Genomic DNA, 20,684 nt, shown 5'->3' with positions numbered 1-20,684 from the left:
GCCTGCGGCCGACGCGGGGCTGCGGTCGGCGCCGCTGCTGTCGGTGGCATCGGCGTGCATGCTGCTTCCTGGGCCGCTAAGGACAGGCACATCTCCTGCCCTGCGGTCCCCCGGGGCCGCCCTGGACGGCGGCCTCTGCGCGGCGCCTCCTCCCCTCGCCGCTCCCGCCGCCGCTCCGGAGGCACCGGGAGTCCGCGCTCATGCCTCACCACGGCCCACGGAGGGAACGGCTCCAAAAGACGCCGCCGACTCCTTCAGCGACCCCTCAGAGCCGCCAGCCGGCGCTCCGGGGGCGCCCGACCGTTTTGTGACTGAAGCGGGCGAAGTCTGGGAAGCCTGAGGCGGAGCGGGGGCGGGGCGGCCCGCGTGAGTGACAGCTGGGAGCCCCGCCCCGCCCCGCCCCACCGCGAGCGGCTGAAAACCGCGCCTCCGCCGCTCCTCCTCGCCCCCCAGGACGCGGTCTGTTGATGGAAAATTTTGCTGCAGGTGTCAAGCCTTGGTAATTCTCGGGCTCAGGTGATCGCTTAATTCTTTCTCTCCGCTCATCACCTACAAGTTACCTTCTCGCGTTGTTCTCAGCCTCCCAAATTTCTGCCTCGTTTTCACCCGCTGTTTAATCAGGCAACATTCCTGACCCTCACCTTCACTTTCAAGACAGTCTCCTCTGACGCCCTTCCCTCCCCACCCAGAAGCCTGCGATTCTTGGTTATGGGAAAGGCCCAAAGAAGTATGCTTGGTGCTACAGGGTGTACACAGCTGCCACCGTCACTTTGGCTCCAATTCCCTGCGTTTGTGTTGCCAGCGATTCAGTACAAAAGCTATTACTCACGCAATGAATGTGGTCCAAATAATTTTTAGAGTAAATACTTTCCTCTTCTACCAGGGCCCCATCCATAAAGATTTACAGCCTTGGAAGCCCTATGGGGCAGTTCTAATCTGTCCTGTAGGGTTGCTACGAGTCGGAATCGCCTCGACGGCAGAGTTTTCTATCGTGGTCACAGCCGTTGATGTATGCTACACACACCAATTACTGCTAGAACCACTAAAGCAGCAGATGTAGATTAATGGATAATGGAAGTGGAAGAATTCTAAAGAGATTAGTGATTATTCAAAACGGAAATGATAGCCTAGAGAGGGTGAATTAAGAATGGAAAGAGGAAGACAAGGGAAGGGGAGGCAAACAGATGAGGGACCTAAACCAAACCCACTGCTATCGAGTCGATTCCGACTCCTAGTGACCCTATAGGACAGACTACAACTGCCCCCATAGGGTTTCCAAGGCTGTAAATCTTGACGGATGGGGCCCTGGTGGTGCAGTGGTTAAGAGCTACAGCTGCTAACCAAAAGGGCGGCAGTTCGAATCCACTAGGTGCTCCTTGGAAACCCTATGGGGCAGTTCTACCATGTCCTATAGGGTCGCTATGAGTCGGAATGGACTGGACAACTGCAAGTTTGGTTTGGTAATCTTTACTCAAGCAGACAGCCACATCTTTCTCCCGCAGAGCGGCTGGTGGGTTCCAATCGCTGACCTTTCGGTTAGCAGCAGAGCCGTTAACCACTGTGCCACCAGGGCTCCTTGCTTGAGGGAAGCAATGAGAAATAAAGACTGTATTTAAGGATATGAGAAACATTTAAAAGAGCCCAGAACTCTCTCCATCAGCTGTAATTAAGAATTTCAAGGTTTTAGAAGAGCAATTGTTTTCCAATAAATTGAGCTTTATCTTGCTTCCAAGGGAACATACTTAAAAAAAAAAAAAATGAAAATATATTTTCAGATACTATGACTATATTATGTTTATCTATAAGGAATAATTCCATCTGTGAATAAGTTTGTTAACATGTATTTCAGCAAAGAAAAAATGCAACAATCAAACAAAATAAGCTTTTAAAACAAAAGGTATTATCTAAGAGGCTATTATTAGAAGGGAAAAATACTGGTGTTCATTAACATACACAGCCCACCTATGTACTCAATCATGTCTTCATAATAAATTTCCCTGGAATGACATGGATATCAAGTATGAGATCAAGAAGTCTAAAAAATTATCCCTAACATTTAGCTCTTCACGAAAGAGTGCAGAAGTGAATTTTACCCTTCGATAGCTATAAAATGTTTTCACATCTGTCATTTTTTAAAAGCTTTTTTGTTTTTAATATTGATTGGTATTCATGTGGTACTTTATTTTCTATTATACTTTATAAATCAAAAATAAGGTGATAAGTAATGCCTTATGCCAGATGTCACTTTGCCATGCCTCGGTGATAATACCATAAGAAGTTACTACTTTCTGGTTCTTCTCTCCTTCCTCTTTTTTTATTTTGTTTTTTAACAAAGCGCATAACTGATTTTAAAGGAGCCCTTTTGCTTCTAAAGCCTTCTCAAAGTGTACCCTGTAAATCCAAATCATTTCCATTAAACACAGCAGCTTCTTATTACCAAGAATCATAGCTACGTTTTTTAACATTTACATGCCTGGGACTATGTGCTAAAGGCTTATGTACATTTTCCAATTTAAACCCATAGCTCTCAATAATAGGAATTAATGAAGCATTTACCATGTGTCAGATACTGTTCTAAGAACTAGACATGCATTTCTTCATTTATTATTCACAACAACCTGATCGATACAATTCTCTTGATTAGACATGTGAGAAAACTGAGGCATTACAAAGCTAATAACTATCAGAGCTAGGATTTGGTTATGACCCCTCTGGTCTGGCTTCAAAGCTTTTGCATTTAACTGCTATGCCATGGTGCTTCCTGCGATTTAGTCATCTCATCCTACACATGGGGAGGCGGGGAGACAAGATTTAAATTCATGCGTAAAAGCATTGTTTAGTTTTGTTGCTTTGTGAGAATAACTAGCATCTTAGCTAGCCCCCTCACAAGTGCTAAGTGATTATAACTTGAATTAATAAAGATGTTGATTTAGAGCCCAGGTCTGTAAATCTTAAGACCATGATCTTTCCAGTACACCAATATATTGTTCCCAAAAGAACTGAGTATCAAGAAAAATGTGCATCTGTAGATAGAAAACTACCTCAAAGCATATTGCTGCTAGGTCAGCATCAGCACTTCATACATTTAATTAACAAATAGTAATTGGGCCTCTAGGATGCTAACCAGAAGTTCAGTGGTTCGAACCCACCAACTGCTCCAAGGGAGAAAGATGTGGCAGTCTGCCTCTGTAAAGATTTATAGCCCTGGAAATCCTATGAGGCAGTTCTACTCTGTCCTATAGGGTCACTATGAGTAGGAATCCACTCAATGGCAATGGGTTTTATGGGTTACCCTGTGCAAAGTTTGAGGAACACCAAGAGGTATGATAAGGAGGTACTGAAGGAGGTGAGCTCCTAAGGCAGCTTTTAAATGAGAATCCAGGGCTTTGAACTGGTTATCTTCAGTTCGACCCCCTACTGAGAATTTTCCTTTCAACCCCAGATATACTGAATCAAAAACTACATTTTAACAAGATCTGCAGGTGATTCTTATGTCACGCCCCCCATGGACTTCCTCCTATACCAGACCATGCAGAATCCTTAGTAATGTTTTTTGTACTAATGTTACTCGTAAATCCCATGTATCACTCCTTTTCCTTTCATTACTACTTTTCTCAAAAAGTTATTGATATATAGGTTTACAAATACTAATTACCACAATATTGTAGCTAAAACACCAGAAAATTTTACAAAATCAGAGACTATGAAAACCAGCAGCAACTAAAACAGCAGCACCTGCTTGTAGCACGTGAAGACCAAAACCACGCAATTCGAAGCATCATTGTAATTGGGTAATAATGACAGCTCTGACTGGAGTGCGTTAAAAAAAAACAAACCAAACCCGTTGCAGTCAAGTTGATTCCGACCCTATAGGACAGAGTAGAACTGCCCCACAGGATTTCCAAGGAGAGGCTGGTGAATTCGAACTGCGGACCTTTTGGGTAGCAGCCGAGCTCTTAACCACTGTGCCATTAGGACTCCAAAGAAAGCATCATTAGAAGGTTCAAAAAGTAAATTAGCATAGACTTTTAGCCTTGTAGGTATATCGATACAGTAAGCTGGGCTTATCAAAAATGTTTTTGTTATTATAACTAACTACAGGGATATTTTTATAAAAATAAATAAATAAATAAATTTCTGCTGAAACACTGCACAAAAATTTTATAGTCATTTTGGTGTCACCGCCTCTGACAGTGTCACCCAGTGTGGTCCACACCCCCCCACCCCGTGATGCCACTGAAGGAAGCCCACCTTCAGCTGGTGCCCCCGGCTAGGTAGGCTTAGTCTGTTGTTGTTTTTAGTTGCTTTTGAGCTGATTCTAACTCATAGCGCCCCTATGTGTGTCCTAGAACTGTGCTCCATGCAGTTTTCAAGGCTGTGACCTTTCGGAAGCAGATGGCCAGGCATGCCTTCTCAGACGTCTCTGGGTGGGTTCCAGCCACCAACCTTTTGGCTAGTGTTTGAGTGCTCCACTGTCTGTGCCATCCAAGGAGTTTATTGTTGTTGTTAGGGGCCGTCAGTCGATTCCGACTCGTAGGGAGCTTGTTAGGTGGTTTGAAAAACTCTGCTAAACATGCTTCCACCTAGAACCTTAGCTGAGGGACGCTGAAAGTCCCTCCCGCAGTCATTTTTATATTCCAAAGCCTAACGAAATGCTGCGTGGAACGCAATGTAGATTTAACCCTGCTAACAAACATCAAGGAGCCTCAGTGGTGCAGTGGTTAAGTGCTCAGCTGCTAACTGAAAGGTCCTGGGAGGTTGGTGGTTCAAACCCAGCCTCTCCTCGGGAGAAAGATGTGGCGGTCTGCCTCTGTAAAGATTTACAGCCTTGGAAATCCTACCTGCCCTATAGGGTTGGTATGAGTGGAATCAACTCAGTCGCAATGGGTAGCAAACATCAGTCCTCAGAGGGTGAGGGGTGGTGGTTTGTTTCGAGGTCTGTTGCCCGGGGATTCCCAACTTGTTTGTACATGTTTAAGGGTTGCCTGGCTGTTTTAGAAAAGCAAAGAGCACCTTGATTGCTTAGGAATTCCAAGTGCTATTTTCAGAAACAAGAGACAAAAGGCCAAACCCAGTTCTTTGTCCCACAAATAGATTGTAAACTTCTGGAAGGTAATTTGTGACTTCTGTTCATTCTTTCATTCAGTCCAGTATACCGTAGCCAGATGCTTTATTAGAAAAAAGCATAAAATATGGTCTCTTTCCTTGAAAGGAAGAGCCCTGGTGGTGCAGTGGTTAAGCCCTCGGCTACTAACTGAAAGGTCAGCAGTTCAAACCCACCAGCCATTCCGCAGAACAAAGATGTGGCAGTCTGCTTCTGTAAAAGGTTACAGCCTCGGAAACCCTGTGGTGCAGTTCCACTCTGTCCTACAGGGTCGTTATGAGTTTGAATCAACTCAGTGGCGATGGGTTTGGTTTGGTTTGGTCTTCCTTGAAGAGCTCACAATCTAATGGAGGGAGACGGGAAAAAGTATGAAGCAATGTGATACATTTGTAATACAGGTATTACAGAGTTCTGTGGGGGAAACAGGAGCCCCTGTGGTGTAGTGGATAAGAGCTCAGGCTGCTAACCAAAAGGTCGGCAGTTTCAACCCACCAGCAGCTCCTTGGAAACCCTATGGGGCAGTTCTACTTCATTCTATAGGGTCACAATGAGTCGGAATTTACTTGACGGCAACAGGTTTTTTTTTTTTTTTTGGTATGGGGGCAAGAAGAGAGCTACTAACTCTTTTTAACGGTTAGGGAAAGATTCACAGAGGAGGTAACATACAAGCTAAATCATTTTGCTTTCTCAATTTCCTTTATTTATTATGGCATTGAGATATTTTGACCCACCCCTTTGGATACTTGAAAAGTATGAAACTTAACTACACTTGATTTCAAATTGGTCTGTAAACTTTAACCCTATACAAATTTCATCTTTCAAAACTTGATTCAATTAAAAAAAAAAAATTCCATTTGGTGTGGGTGTACCTTTGCTCATAAAAATAAAGTTTGGCATAAATAAAAAAACTGTTAAATATGAAAAGGTCTTTCAATAGCTCTCTATAGAAATATTAAAGCATATATTGTCTCAAGAAGTTTACAAACATTGCGTACAGAGTTTCTGTTTGGGGTGAAGAAAAGGTTTTGGAAATAAATGATAGCGATACTTGTACAACATCGTGAATATAATTAATGCCACTGAATTGTATATTTACAAATGGTTAAAATGGCAAATTTTATGTCATATATATATAACCATAATTAAAAAGAAAGTTCATAGACTTCAGAGATATTTCAGAGGAAAATCAACAGGATATGATTTGTAAAAAATTTTAATAGAAAAAAGTTTTCAAATAAGTGAGAAACAAAAAAGAGAAGAAGGGATATTAGTTACATCATCTTTTCAGACAAAGGAATTCAAATTTAGTGAATTTTGAGAAGGGATTTTTTTTGCTCATGAGTTGATCACTTTTTATGAAGAGACAAAGGAAATAAAATCTCTGTTCTGAAGGAGCTGTCAAATGGCTCACACATCCACTGGTTCGTTCACGCCATACAGATGACTAGGCAAGTGTCAACTGGATGGCAACGGGTTTTAGTTTACCCTAGGCCCTGTGGAAAACTGAGAAGGCAAAACTTACATTCATGGCCTAAAAAAATAATTAAAATTAAAGTTTGGAATATAATAAACTTTGACCACAGGTTAGACAATCATCCCCAGGAAATGGTGCCAGCATAGTTTTATCAGGCAGAATTAGGTGAAATGTATCCTTCCTTTTAGCCTATGAAAAGAACGAGAATCATTGTGATTCCCTGTACTTTTTGGTTAATACTAATAGGTACAAAATGCATTGTGAAGAAGGAAAATAGAGGCATTCCTTCCTGGGACTCCCTAGGATTTAGCTTAACCTATAGTTCCTAACTTTCTTTGCACTTTCATGTAAAAAAATATTGAGTACCTAGCGTATTAGTCTCCTTTTGCTGCTGTAACAAATCACTAGTCTTATAGTGACTTAAAACAACATAAACCTATTCTCTTACACTTCTGGCGCTCAAAAGTCTAAAAGCATCCTGTGGCTGCAACTTTTGTGCAAGCTTCAGCAGATAGTTCATTTCTAGCCTTTCTCAGCTTCTACAGTTTACCTGCATTCCTTCGCTTGTGGCCTCTTCCTTGCCTCCCTCTTATAAAGCCCTTATTACTTAGGGCCCGTGTTACTAGTTACCCTCCAGCGACCCCATGTGTTTCAGAGTAGAACTGCACCCCATAGCCTTTTTATGGCCCAGTTGTGCAGCGGATTAGGAGCTGGCTGTTGACCAAAAAGTCAGCAGTTTGAATCCACCAGCCACTCTTTGGAAACCTTATGGGGGCAGTTCTACTCTGTTTTATAAGATCTCTATCAGTCAGAATCCACAGGTTTAATTTTGTTTTAACCTTTTGTTACACTTACTATGTGCCTGAGAGTTCAAACCACAAAAATTATGTATTATATTCATTATATTCCGAGCAGAGATCTTTTTTCTCATTAGTTTTAACTACTGACCTCCTTTACCAGTAGTCAGAGAACTTTCTAACGTGCTACCAGCCACTGACCCATTAATACTAGCTAGTTCCTTGAACTGCTTTGCTGATACAATCACAAACGCACAGCTTCCCCCCTACTGTTGTTATTTCGGTAAGGAATGACACGATTAAGGCTAATTAGGCTTTCCCTAATTAGCCAAAACAACTAGGTCTACCGGAATTGCCGTTAATAGTAAGGGGAAGAAGCCTAACGCACTGACGACGCCGTAGGTCACCGCCTGCTTGCACGGTTTGTCTTCGCGTTTCTCTTCCCAGTCGAGCCCCACATGGGCAGACCCGGGCGGGCGGCCAGGCCTCGGCGCCGCCTACAGGCCCTCAGAGCTCTAAGACGCCCGCCACGGCGTAGGCCACCGCCCCCTTCACGCGGCGCCCGCAGCTCCCGGCCGGCCGCCTCTTTCCCCTTTCCGCTTTCTCCGCCTCCGGAAGTCCGCGCCTCGGGGCCGGAATCCTGGAGCCGCGCGGAGGGCCGCGGAAGCGCTGCGGCGCGTGCGCGCGGGGTCGTGGCGACGGCAGCCGGCAGGTGAGCGTGGCGCGCGAGGCCTCCGTCGCCGCTCACCGCCTCTCGCTTCGCCGGGTCCGTTTTCCCTCGCCTGAACGCGGGGAGCGGCGAGCTCTCAGGGTTGGTATCCCGGAGCCTGCGCGGAAGGTGGGGAAGGCCGGCCCGCCGGGCCGCAGCCCTCCGCTTCTCCGGGTCCCGACCCCGTCGGCCCCCGGGCGGCGGGCGTAGCCACGACTAACGCGCCCGGGCCCGCGGCGCCCGCAGCCTCCCTCCCCGCCGGGAACGGCTGGGCTGCCCTCAGGACGCGCTCGGGGCAGGGGCGGGGGTCGGTCTGGACCGGGTTGTCGGCGCGACCGGGGGCGGGCTCAGGCCACCCCGCCCACTCCCGCCGACATGGATCGGAACCGTGAGGTCTGAGGGACGGGCGGCCGTGTGCCCCCTCGCGGGGCTGGGAGGGGGCCGTGAGGCAGCCTCGAGGGGCCTCAAAACGGGTTGACTTTTGGCTCAGATTGTCGTGTAGCCGTTTGGGAAGCGGAGATTCCCGTCTGGGTCCCTGTTACATGCCTAACTACAGAAACTTGGCGTGAGAATAACAAAATGACGTTTTAAAACACGCCCGCTGCGTAGTTGTGTGCTTTCTTGATGTTCCGTGAAATCAGTAGCGTTTCTACTCCTGGCGCTGCCTGAGCTGTACCACTGATGAGCGTCCACGTGACTGCAGGCGGCTTTGGGGAAAACTTGTCTTCATTTTGAAGTCGTAAACAAAAAGCACCAAAAGTATTATCACAGTCTGATGAACTAGCGTTTAATTTTCCCCCTTCCCCAATATACCAGTGCAGAGAATTTTTACTACTTTATTAAGTCCACGTTTGTGTTCATTGGATGTCAGTAACTTTGAATTAAATGTTACCAAATGGATTGCTTGGTGGATGGAATCGTTGGATAAATTTTGTTGTAAATAAAGTTAAATCGCCTAACTGAATGTTTAAATCCTTACAATAACCGTGTTGTGTGCTGTCCAGTAGGTTCTCACTCAGCGACCCAATAGGACAGAGTAAAACTGCCCCATAGGGTTTCTTAGGCTGTAATCTTTAAGGGAGCAGATCGCCATGTCTTTTCTTCCTCGGAACTGCGGGTGGTTTCTAACCGCGCGCATCTTTTGGTTGGCAGCTGAGCTCCTTTACAATAATCCTGTCCGTTGGATATTGTTAACCTAAGTTGATACCTGAGAAGTCTTCCAGGCACTGTAGTATACACTGCCTCTTAAGAGCTGTGACTGCTTAGGGGGGTAAATGCTTACAACTATTAAAGGACTCCATGACTGTACCAGGGAAATAGAGATAATGGAAGAGCTAATTCTGGTGGGGGGCGGGGGCAGGTAAGGAAGGGGAGTAGGTTGAAACCGTTAAGGAAACTAGCTCAGGGAAACTAGGTGATTTTTCTGATTACATAGCTAGCAAAGACCAGAACTGGGACTCAGTTTTAAATCTCCTAATTCCAAATTCCTTGATTGGATAAACATTCTTTGAATGGCTAATATTTGTCAGGCACTGGGGATATGAAAGTGAGCAGGGCATCCAACCAAAAAACCAAATCCACTGCTGTTGAATCGATTCTGACTCATAGTGACCCTATAGGATAGGGTAGAACTGCCCCTTAGCGTTTCCATGGCTGTAAATCTTTACGAAAGTAGACTGCCGCATCTTTCTTGAGTGGAGCAGCTGGTGGGTTCAAACCACTGACTTCTCGGTTACCAGCCGAGTGCTTAACCACTGTGCCACCAGGGCTACTTGAGCAAGACATGAGTAGCTCCCAGTCTGGTAAGGAGAAAGGCAATGCAAAAAAAACTATTAGCTATGGAAAAACAAGAATTTCGAAGACGTATCCACAATCATTTGCTTTAAGGATAGATCTTGGGATTTGGTCCTAGTCCGTAAAATGTGAAAGATCATAGCCTCCTAATGGATGGATTCCCTTTGCAGCAACCCAGTAACTGAACAATCCAGTCTTTGTTTGTTCCAGCATATCTAGTGACTCAATCTTAGAAAGTAGCCCATTCCATATTTGAGCCGTTCTTACATTATGAGCTCTGTCTGTTAATCAAATTCTACCTCTGAAACTACAAATAACAGGTCTAAAAGTCTTTTTTCATGTCACAGTCTTTCCAGTATCTGAATACACCCTTTTCTTTAGTTGTTACTTTTATTATCTTTGAGTTCCTGTTCTTTAAATCATTAATTATGGCTTAGATTCTAGACTCTTCACCGTAGCACCTACTGTAAATGCTTCATCCGAGAAGTTTGACCAAGCAGAATAAAATGGAACTTGTCTTGATGTGATCCAGTATGACTTAAGAACATAGTAGATTTTTGATTTCCAAGTTATACTTTGCCACTTGGAGAACTCCTAAATCTTTCATCGACTGAATCATTCCTTCAAGCCAGGGCTTTCAGTACACCTACCCTCACCTCTGCTAGCAGTCTATCCTGTATCTCTGCTATCATGGTGGTATTATTTCGGCTATTTCAGAATATCCCCTTCCTATTAGGTTTTTGGGTTAATTTTCTACTTATTGCAGCGTAACATAACGACTAAGAGTGCTGACTCTCCAGCCAGACTTCCTGAGTTCATATTCTGACTCTACTTTCTTTGTGACCTTCAGCAAATATGTTAATCTGTTTCCTCATCTGTAACCTCAGTTATCGGTATTAAATGAGTTAGTCAATGTAAAAGTGCTTAGAACAGTACCTGGAACATGGCAAAGGCCATATTATGTAGCTATGTTAACTTCTTTTCCAGTTATCCAGAACCTTTTGAACCCTTATTTTCAACTGTCCATTTTAGTTCTCTTTTATTCAAGTTTGATAAAGCTTGAAGTCATAAAAGGCATACTTGCTACAAACTAATACTTTAAATTGATCGAGTCATTTGAATTTGCTAGGCCTTTCCTCAAAGGAGCCCTGGTGGCACAGTGGTTAAGCACTTGACTGCTGACCAGAAGTCATGGATTTGAACCCACCAGCTGCCCTGCGGCAGAAAGATGTGGCAGTGTGCTTCCCGTAAAGATTACAACCTTGGAAACCCTATGGGGCAGTTCTACTCTGTCCTACAGGGTCACTAGGAGTTGAAATCAACTCAACGGCCATGGTTGTTTCTTCATTCCTAATGAAAGTGGGTAGAATCTTTTCTTTCCAGGACTGCCGGGGAGCTGCGACAGGATATTATTAGCCCTGACATTTATTATGTGCTGTGCTCCATCATGAGGAGCTTTACATAGTTCTCATTTAAGGTTATCGGTTCAGCTAACAAAGTCTTCAGCTATGCCACACCAGGATGGAAAGGGAGGGGAGAGGCAGGCAGGCTGGAAACATTTCAAGTTTAGTGACTTTCAGAATTATCATTCTCACCAGAAATACCTTCGGAATTCATTACTCTCTTTGGAAATGGGGGTTTTGGTCATGAGCTCAGGTAGGAATGGGGGAATTGTTACCGTAGTTGATTCTAAGTTTTAAATTTTTGTTACCTAGGGTAACACTTTTTAATTTGCTTAGAGCTACTGGTTCATTGAATTTGGGTACCAGTGATATTTGTTCCTGTTTACTTTGTTGGAGGAAAACTGTATGGCACATAAATCCAGCAAAATGTGTGGCAAACACTGGCATGTGTATCAAATTTTAACTGTACAAACCATCCTTTTTTGCAGCAAACTTCCCTAAAACCATGTTGGTGAACATTTTCCTTTAAAAATATCCCTGTGATGGGAGGATCTTGTTTTCTTACTCACTGTTTGCCATCAAATAAATCATAAATATCATAACATTATTAGTGATAGTATAAGAAATAGATTTTACATGAAGGCCCCATACACGTATGTATATTCAAATAATGGAAATGAAAGTTTCGTGAAATGCTGCTATTAGGTGCCGTTGAGTTGGTTCCGACTCATGGCGACCCTGTGTACAACAGAATGAAACACTGCTCCATCCTGCACCATCCTCATTACTTATAATGTGTAATGTACTCCTAATTGTTGTACTCTACCTTTTTTCTTTAGTGATTAGCATGACCTACTGAATTGATTTTACATTGGATTGTGACCTGCAGTTTATAAAAAATTAAGTCTGGGCGGTACTATGAAACGGATTTGCTTTTGAAATTTGAGGAAACGTAATTTTTTTTTTTTAATTGCAAAGGTATTCTTAGCCATGTAACCAAGTAAGAAAGGAAAAACCATAATCACAAGTCTTTTTTATTCTAGCCCTTGACATTTTGGATTAAAGGGTGAATTCTGTTACAAAAAGGTTAACTTTTTTGAGAATTTAATGCTAGTGCTGTAAGAGCTACCAACCATTCAGTGGCTGTTTTGATTTGTTTTGTTTTTGTTTTTGACCTCAGGTCAGCAGAATGGGGTTGGTAATTCTCTAGGTTTGTGATGACCCATGATCATAGATGTCTCTCTGCCCAGGTTCTTCATCTCCACCCGCCTCCCCTTCCCAGTCTCTTTCCTCCTCTGCCCCCACAGGCTTATACTCCTAGATGTATAATGTATACCCTTCCTATCCATGCTCTGTAACGTTACAGGTTTGTGCCCATGGAGTATATAGTATTGTTTCATGTATTTTAAGTTTTAAATAATTGTATCATTGCTCATTTAATTCTGCTTTGTTAGTCAACAATGTTTTTGTAGATTTTAGTTTATTCTTTCTGACTGATACATAGTATTACATCATATGCATATACCACATTTTATTTGTCCATTTTTCTATTAATAGACATTAAAGTTGTTTCTAACTCTGTAAAGAGGTGCAAATAATGCTGTAGTGAACATCCTTGTCGATGTGCCAGGAATACACAGTTGGGAAGTGGCAGAACCAGGTTTGGAGCTTGTGTTTGTCTGACTCAGTTCATTCTTTTTAGATACTTGCAGACTTCCAGTTATTATTTATTTGCTTGGTTTATTGTATGAAGGAGTCCTGGTGGAGCAGTGGTTAAAGCGACTGTTAACCAAAAGGTCGGCAGTTCAAAACCGCCAGTGGCTCTGAGGGAGAAAGATGTGGCAGTCTGCTTCCATAGAGATTTACAGCCTTGGAAACCCCATGGGGTCGCTGTGAGTCTGAGTTGACTCGACAGCAGTGGGTGGCGGTGGGTGCATCATTTATTTCCTTAATTTATTGGATGAACACTATAATGGTAACAGTAATGGAAATATAAAACATGCAGTTGAATTGCTGGTAATTTTTCTTCTAATAAGTCACCACTTAATTTTTGCCACTTTTTTCCTAATTTTTGTGTAAATTGTATTATTAATCCAGGGTAGATATCAGTTTTGTATTCTGCATTTTTGATGCTGATGTATCATCTACATTTTTTTGTTAAAGGTCCAGATAGTAAATATTTTAGGCTAGAGGCTCTGTCATAACCACTCAGGTCTGCAGCTGTAGTGCAGAAGCTGTCAGAGACAGTACCTAAACGTGGGAGCGTGGCTGTGTTTCAGTAAAACTTTAGTTAACAAAAACAGGTGGTAGACCACATTTTATCTGAGGGCTATATTTTGCCAGACCCCTCATCTAAACAATTCTCATTTTAGTAGAATCATCATATTCCTCTATTCAGGTTTTTCAGTATTAGCGGTAATGCTATAATTAATACCATCCCCTCTTTGTAGTACTATTTCCTTAGGATAAATTTCCAGAAATGAGGTTACTGGTTCAAAAGGTTTATGGCTTTTTATGGCTCCGAAAATTAAGTTTCATTTCTTAATTTAAATTACTTGAGAGTCAACTTTGATTTCCATGTGAATAAATATATCTGAAATCTAATATATACATAGTCTAATATATACATATACACACAAGAGATACTTTATTTTGGTGGTTTCGTTATTTGAATTTTAAAACCTAAAGAGGGCATTCATCTGTGCTGTGGGAAATAATATCTCTTGTATTTTAATATTTAATTTATTAGATACATGTTTTATAATTTAATTTTTCTTAAAACTTTAAGATCTTCTTACATATCTTATTTCAGTTTAAATCTAATAATGTGTTAGAATTTAAAAACTTGTGCTTTGATTACTCTTCAGTTAGCTTATAAAATATATATTAAATTTTCTTGAACGTTTGACACTGTTTGCAAACTAGCTTAATTAACATCACAATCACAATTTTAATGTATCTGATTTTCTCAAACACTTGACAAGGCACCTTAAAAATCTAAAATAGGAAATATTTGTAAGCACTTAGACATTGCTTATAAACCTAGTAAGAGTCTAAACTTAGTGAGTGTCATGGACTGAATTATGTTCCCCCCAAAAATGTGTGGATCAGTTTGGCTAGGCCATGATTCTCAGTATTGTGTGGTTGTCCTCCACTTTGTGATTGTAATTTTATGTTAAAGAGGATTAGGGTGGGATTGTAACACCCTTACTAAGGTCACATCCCTAATGCAGTGTAAAGGGATTTTCCCTGGGGTGTGGCCTGGACCACCTTTTATATTAGGAGAGAGAAAAAGGAAAGGGAAGTGAGCAGAGAGGGGGAACCTTATACCACAAAGAAAGCACTGCTGGCAGCAGAGCGCATCCTTTGGACCCAGTGTCCCTGTGCGCAGAAGCTCCTAGTCCGGGGGAACATTGATGAGAAGGCCAACAGAGAGAGAAAGCTCTCCCCCTGGAGCTGACACCCTGAATTTGGGCTTTTAGCCTACTTTGCTGTGAAGAAATAAATTTCTTTTTATTAAAGCCATCCATTTGTGGTATTTCTGTTATAGCAGCACTAGACAACTAAGTGATGTAATCAGATTCCTTTAAATGTTTAAAAGTTGATTGCAGTTAAATATTTCTATGATGTCAGAATAAGAATAAATTTTTAGAAGATTTTTTTGTAAGATGTTAGAATATCTTAAATTCTTCAAAAGCCTTGAAGACAGACAAAATTATCCAATGGTGATAAAATGTATTACTACACATACTTTAACCTATCTGAGTAACCTCTCGCATTGGTATTAATGGTATAAATTTGGCTCATTTTTAAATCATGTCTATACTTGTTTTTATGTCTTTAGGTTGCAGGGTCACTTAAAGTACAGGGTGCCTTAGGATGATTTAGCATACAGATTATATAATCTTTTAATGCCTGATTTGATGGAATGAGATTAATCAAAATTGGATTGTTGGCTATATACTATTATCGAAAATGCATGTATGCCTTTCCTTTCGCATACCTCATGTTATTTGCCCCTTTTGAATGTCGTTACGGACTCATGGCTTTCCACAGTAGTAGTAGTTTTTATTTTCATGTATGTTTTCTTTTTTGTGTTTCATTGCTGAATTGTCCCAGTTTGGCCAATGGAAGCTCCTTTAAACTGGATCCTTTGTTACCAGTACTCCAGGCATATTTGAATATATTTGTGCTTTCTGGCAACAACCAGATGCTCCAGGCCCTTCTTGTTTTTCTTTGCCTCTAGAAATGAATCACTGCCTTTAAAGGAGCCCGAATTTTTTTAGTGGAGAATAGTATTAGAGGTCAGACTCTGAACACAAGATATCAGTAGTATATAGAGTGGCACCGCTGCTTAGATGACAGTAATAGCAGAGATAGTAAAACAGTTTTTAAAGGATATTAGTTTATAGTGATGTTTGCCTTTTAATTCCAGCTGTATGTGTCTTAAAATATTTTTAAATCAATTTTAATTTTTTATCAGAGTAGTACAGATACAAGTTAACAGGTCAACTAGTAATGTAAGGTCTACTAACAGTGGTCTCGGCCCCACACAAGAGGCAAGTGCTTTGAACATTTTTATCCATTTCTTCTAATATTTAACTATATCATTAAGTAATATGCATTTACTTTTTGACTGTCTACTATGAAATATCTCTTATACCAGACCCCCTTCAATGCAGTGAGACATATTCTTCCCCTCTCATCTTCTGTATGTGGCTTTATCAGGATTTAAGTTAAGTAAATATTGAGAAGTTTGACTCTGAGCTCCCTGTGCAGCCTGTGTATGTGCCTTAGGTTTTTTATTCGTTAAGAAGGGATGGGGGAGCTTTTAATAGGAGTCACCTCCTCCTCGTTTCTGCTGCTTCTCCATAACTGCAGTGAAGGCGGAGACTAGGACAGAGACAACAAACGCTGAAGTATGGGACAGTCTTCATTAAATGTGTACTTGGGCTGGCTTAGCCTACCCCATGACGCTTGAATGCCATCCTTTCTTATTCTGAGCTCTAACTGTATTGAATTTATAGAGGGCCTGTTCTCCTGAGGGTTCGCCTGGCTGTCCGTGTTTGTGATATGCCTGCCCTGGTGGTCTGGTATTCTTTTCCTGTGAACTGAACTGTTAGTCTTATTTCTTTTTCAAATCATTGGTATAGCTTATTACCTCTGTAGCCTCATCATCACATCACTGAGCTATTTTTTTGTTTCTTTGAGGGGGAGGTATATTAGCCAAACTTCACAGTTTGGGAAAATTATGTAGTAAATAAAAATGAAATGTATTTAGAAATTACTCTAGTTTGATAGTTGCACGTTCTTCCTTTTCAGAAATATTGTTGCCATCATGGACCGGTTTGGTGATATATCAGAAGGTGAAGTGGATCATTCTTTCTTTGACAGTGACTTTGAAGAAGCAAAGAAATGTGAAAGTAACTCAGTGTTTGACAAGCAAATTGATGACCCTAAAGAGAGAATAGATAAAGATATAGAAAATATAAACTTAAAATTTGGAATACAAACCAAGGAAAATCATCTTACTGAAAAGGGAAATGAAAAAAAAGAGAAAATTCTTCCAGAAAAGCACTCAATAGAGAATGATATTATACAAACTAGAAGTTGTTCATCTTTGACCACTTCTTCAGGATCAAAAAAACAGCGTGATGCTACAACAGGACATAAAATGCGCTTGCCCATTCCAAGTAGAACTCCCAAGATTGTGAAAGAAGGCAAAGATGATTACTACACGGATAGCGAGGAAAGCAGTGATGATGGGAAGAGACGTCATGTGAGGTCCAAGTCAGCTAAACCATCTAATAACTTTAAAAAAGGCGTAAATAAAAAATATCCCAAAATTAGTTCCTCTTCCTCCTCTTCCTCTTTGTCCTCATCTTCAAGTTCAGTTACAGATTGTTCAGATACAGGGTCTGATGTCTGTATATCTGATTCATCTCCATCATTAAAGAAACATGTTTCTGGTATAACCCTCTTATCATCAAAACAGAAATGTAATCCAGGAATAAAATCAACAGGAATACAACCTTTAAGTACTAAACCCAAAGTCAGTGACCACGCTGAGGAATCTGAAGATACTGTGACCGACGTAACTCCTTTGTCAACCCCAGATATCAGCCCTATTCAGTCTTTTGAACTAGCTGCATCAAATGATCAAAAAATAAAAGTTAAAAGGCAAGAAAACGTGAGCCAAGAAGTATATGAAAATAGTGAGGATTTGAAGAGTAATTCAAACAATTTGAAATCAGCCAGAAAAGGGAAGGAAAAATGTGGGCCTAGTCTTAGCTCGACCTCGAAGTCTTCATCATTAGATTTCAATTTAGACCAAAGACATAAACAAAAAGTCTTACATGACACAATGGACCTAAATCATCTTTTGAAAGGTAACTTTCTTTTTTTAAAATTGTATATTAAATTTAAATATTGAACTTAATTATATATTGTGCTTAACTATGAAATGTAATTAATTTGCATTGATTTTTCTAGTAGATACGCTGTCGTGTTTGGGAAAATTGATGTGGTAACTTTACCAAATACTCAATTTTACCATAAAAATACCTAGAATATCATTGTTTGTAATATCAGGTGACATATATATTGCAAAGCTAATCAACCAGGATTAAAAACTACTTCATACGAGTTGCTCTAGTGCTTACAAACTCAAAAATGCATAGAGGGGCCAGATGGATCATACAAATAATGGAAGTGGGGCCACTTCTCTTCCCACTTTTGATAGAGAGGCATAAGACATTTCGCTTTCTTCTTTAAGAAAGGCATCTATCTGCACAAAGGTTTAGGTAACCTAACATGCTGTCTCCATGTTACAGAAAGTGGCAAGGATGTTGGCAAGTGAAAGAACCCAGAGTAAACTACAGGAGACTATTCAGGTTTAAGTTAAAGACTAAAGAGCATTCCCATTAAACCCACTGCTGCAGAGTTGATTCCGACTTGTAGCAACGCTATAGAATAGGGTAGAACGTCCCATAGGGTTTCCAAAGCTGTAATCGTTACGGAAGCAGACTGCCACATTGTTCTCCCTTGGAGTGGCTGGTGGGTTCCAGCTCGCCATCCTTTGGTTAGCAGCCAAGCGCTTAACCACTGAGCCAAGGCTCCTTCTAAAGAGCATTACTTGAAACTACCAAATGGATGAAATAGTGTAAGTCAAGTTTCAATTGCTTTAAGATAGAAGGTAAATCAACTCAGTGGCACCTAACAACAGCAACAAGATTTTTGAATGAGAATAATATTTATTGCTGCATTTCTGTATCAATTTATTATGCATATTTAGTTTCAAAGGAACAATATATTCCAAGTGAAATAAAAGGAACCCCAAAGTTGACCTTTTGACTAGTTAATAGAAATGTAAAAATAACGGAGCTTGTAGGCTAGATCTGTCAGTGGAGGGTAAAATTTTTAAAGCATAAATAGAATTCTCTATCTTTGTTTGAAATCTTAATTGAAAGAATAAATTAATTTACATATGATGGCAATGTAAGGGCATGCTTGAGTCCAAAATACATACCTTATTCAGTCAAATATCTTACATAGTCAGATCAATAAAGTATATTTTGGAGCAGTTTGCACTTGTGAAGGTTCCTCTTTCTGTAGGTTTTCTTTTCCTCTCGATCTGATGGCACCAACTGGTTATTTTGTCTCTGCAGAGTCAGGCTCTTGGCGTTGGCCATCATCAGCTGGTGGCCAGGCTTCCACCCACATTATCTTTTCCTGATAAATATTTATTCAGTCTCTTAACACTTCAGGATTGTGGGTTTTTCTGTTCTTGCCTCTCTTACTTCTTCCCACAACAGCCAGAGTGATCTTTTAAAAAGTAAATTAGTCCTACTTAGTTTCCTTCTTAACTCTTCGGTGATGTACTCTTATAATAAAATCCAGATTCCTTATTGCCTGCCAGACATCACTGATTCTCATCCCAGGCAGTACATTAGAGTCACCTGGAAAATTAAAACAAATACTGATGCCTGGGCCCTGCCCACGGAGAATCTGATGCAGTTGGTCTAATAAGCGATTAAGGTTGATAAGAACATATGGATATTGCCTCCTTTTTCAGTCTTGTCGCTGTGTTCCAGTCACTCTTGCTTCCTCACTGTCTGAGAACACTCCGGGTTCTTTCCATTTATGAGATGTTTGTACTTGCTGTTGCCCCCCCCCCGCCCCCTTTTTTTTGCAGAGTTTGCGTATTCCTGTTTCTCAGGTCTCAGCTTGTATGTCACCTCCTCAGAGAGACTTTTTTTGAACCTTCTGTCTGTAGTAGCTCTCTACCTCCCACTCCTGCCTCTGTGTCACAAAAGCCCGTTTCTTCCTATCAGAATAGTTATCAGGCCCTGGAATTAGTGTGATTTGCTTCTGTCTCCCACTGGAATGCAAGCAACATATTAGGGCAGGATTTTATTCCTTGCTGGAACCCCCAAATCTAGCAAGTGTTGACACATAATAGATAATACTTATTGACTGAAGGAACCGTCAGAAGGCTGCTTCTGTTGTCGCACAGCTCTAGTGGTTAGGAAATGTATTTCTGAGTTTCACTGCAATTGGATTTTGTAACCGTCTCAGTTACCTAGTGCTGCTGTAACAGATATACCACAAGTGGATGGCTTTAACAAAGAGAAGTTTATTCTCTCACAGTCTAGTTGGCTAGAAGTCCGAATTCAGGGCATCAGCGCCAGGGAAGACTTTCTGTCTCTGTTGGCTGTAGGGGAAGGTCATTGTCATCAGTCTTCCGCTGGTCGAGGAGCTTCTCAGCGCAGGGACCCTGGGTGCTAAGGGCACACTCTGCTCCGGCACTACTTTCTTGGTGGTATGAGGTCCCCCATCTCTATGCTCTCTTCTCTCTTTTGTATCTCAAAACAGATTGATTTAAGGCACAATCTAATCTTGTAGATTGAGTCCTGTGTCATTAACATAACTGCCACTAATCTCACCTCATTAACATCATAACATCATTTACAGCATACAACACGTAGGAAAATCACATCAGATGACAAAATGGTGGACAGTCACACAATACTGGGAATCATGGCCTAGCCCAGTTGACACACGTATTTGGGGGACACAATTCAATCCATAACAGTCATCATTATCCATTAGTCTTAGATTTGTCATCTGAAATGTATAAAAATATGTATAATGCCCTTTTCTGCATTATAATCTTTGAAATATTTGATAGTAATCATGTCCTCATTCTGCTCTCCATAAAATCTCTCTAATTCTTTTATCAAGCCTCCAGTGTAACAGGTTCTACATTTCAAAAAAATTGTTATGACCATTTCTTGTCTGTGTGCTCATTAGTTAAGCTAGATTGTATGATTTCGTCAGGTTGATCATTAGGGTGAGGACTGCATCTGTCTTCAGCACTTCGAGATTTCCAGCGCCAACCTCA

General features: G+C 41.3%; 1 protein-coding gene across 6 annotated transcripts in view; it reads left to right on the top strand.

Moving 5' to 3' along the window:
* Positions 1–7,985: 7,985 nt before the first annotated feature.
* CFAP97 (cilia and flagella associated protein 97) overlaps positions 7,986–20,684 on the top strand; it is a 34,060-nt gene continuing 21,361 nt past the window's right edge. For 3 of the 6 annotated variants that reach the window (XR_002825048.1, XR_002825047.1, XM_004382763.2), the window contains exons 1-2: positions 7,986–8,087; positions 16,604–17,670. Coding sequence is in view for 4 of the 6 variants with exons in the window: in XM_004382763.2 (XP_004382820.1) it covers positions 16,620–17,670 (1,051 nt within the window). In the remaining 2 variants the exon portion in view is untranslated. Of the gene's footprint in view, positions 8,088–8,164; positions 8,187–16,050; positions 16,201–16,603; positions 17,671–20,684 lie in introns of those variants that run through there. The other 3 variants (XM_023737206.1, XM_023737204.1, XM_023737205.1) reach the window with 3 other exon arrangements.

This window comes from Trichechus manatus, unplaced genomic scaffold (genome assembly GCF_000243295.1).
Source record: "Trichechus manatus latirostris isolate Lorelei unplaced genomic scaffold, TriManLat1.0 scaffold00099, whole genome shotgun sequence".
In the NCBI taxonomy this organism is placed as follows: Eukaryota; Metazoa; Chordata; class Mammalia; order Sirenia; family Trichechidae; genus Trichechus; species Trichechus manatus.
Note: the sequence above shows the minus strand (reverse complement) of the source record. Positions and strands in the feature narration are given on the sequence as shown.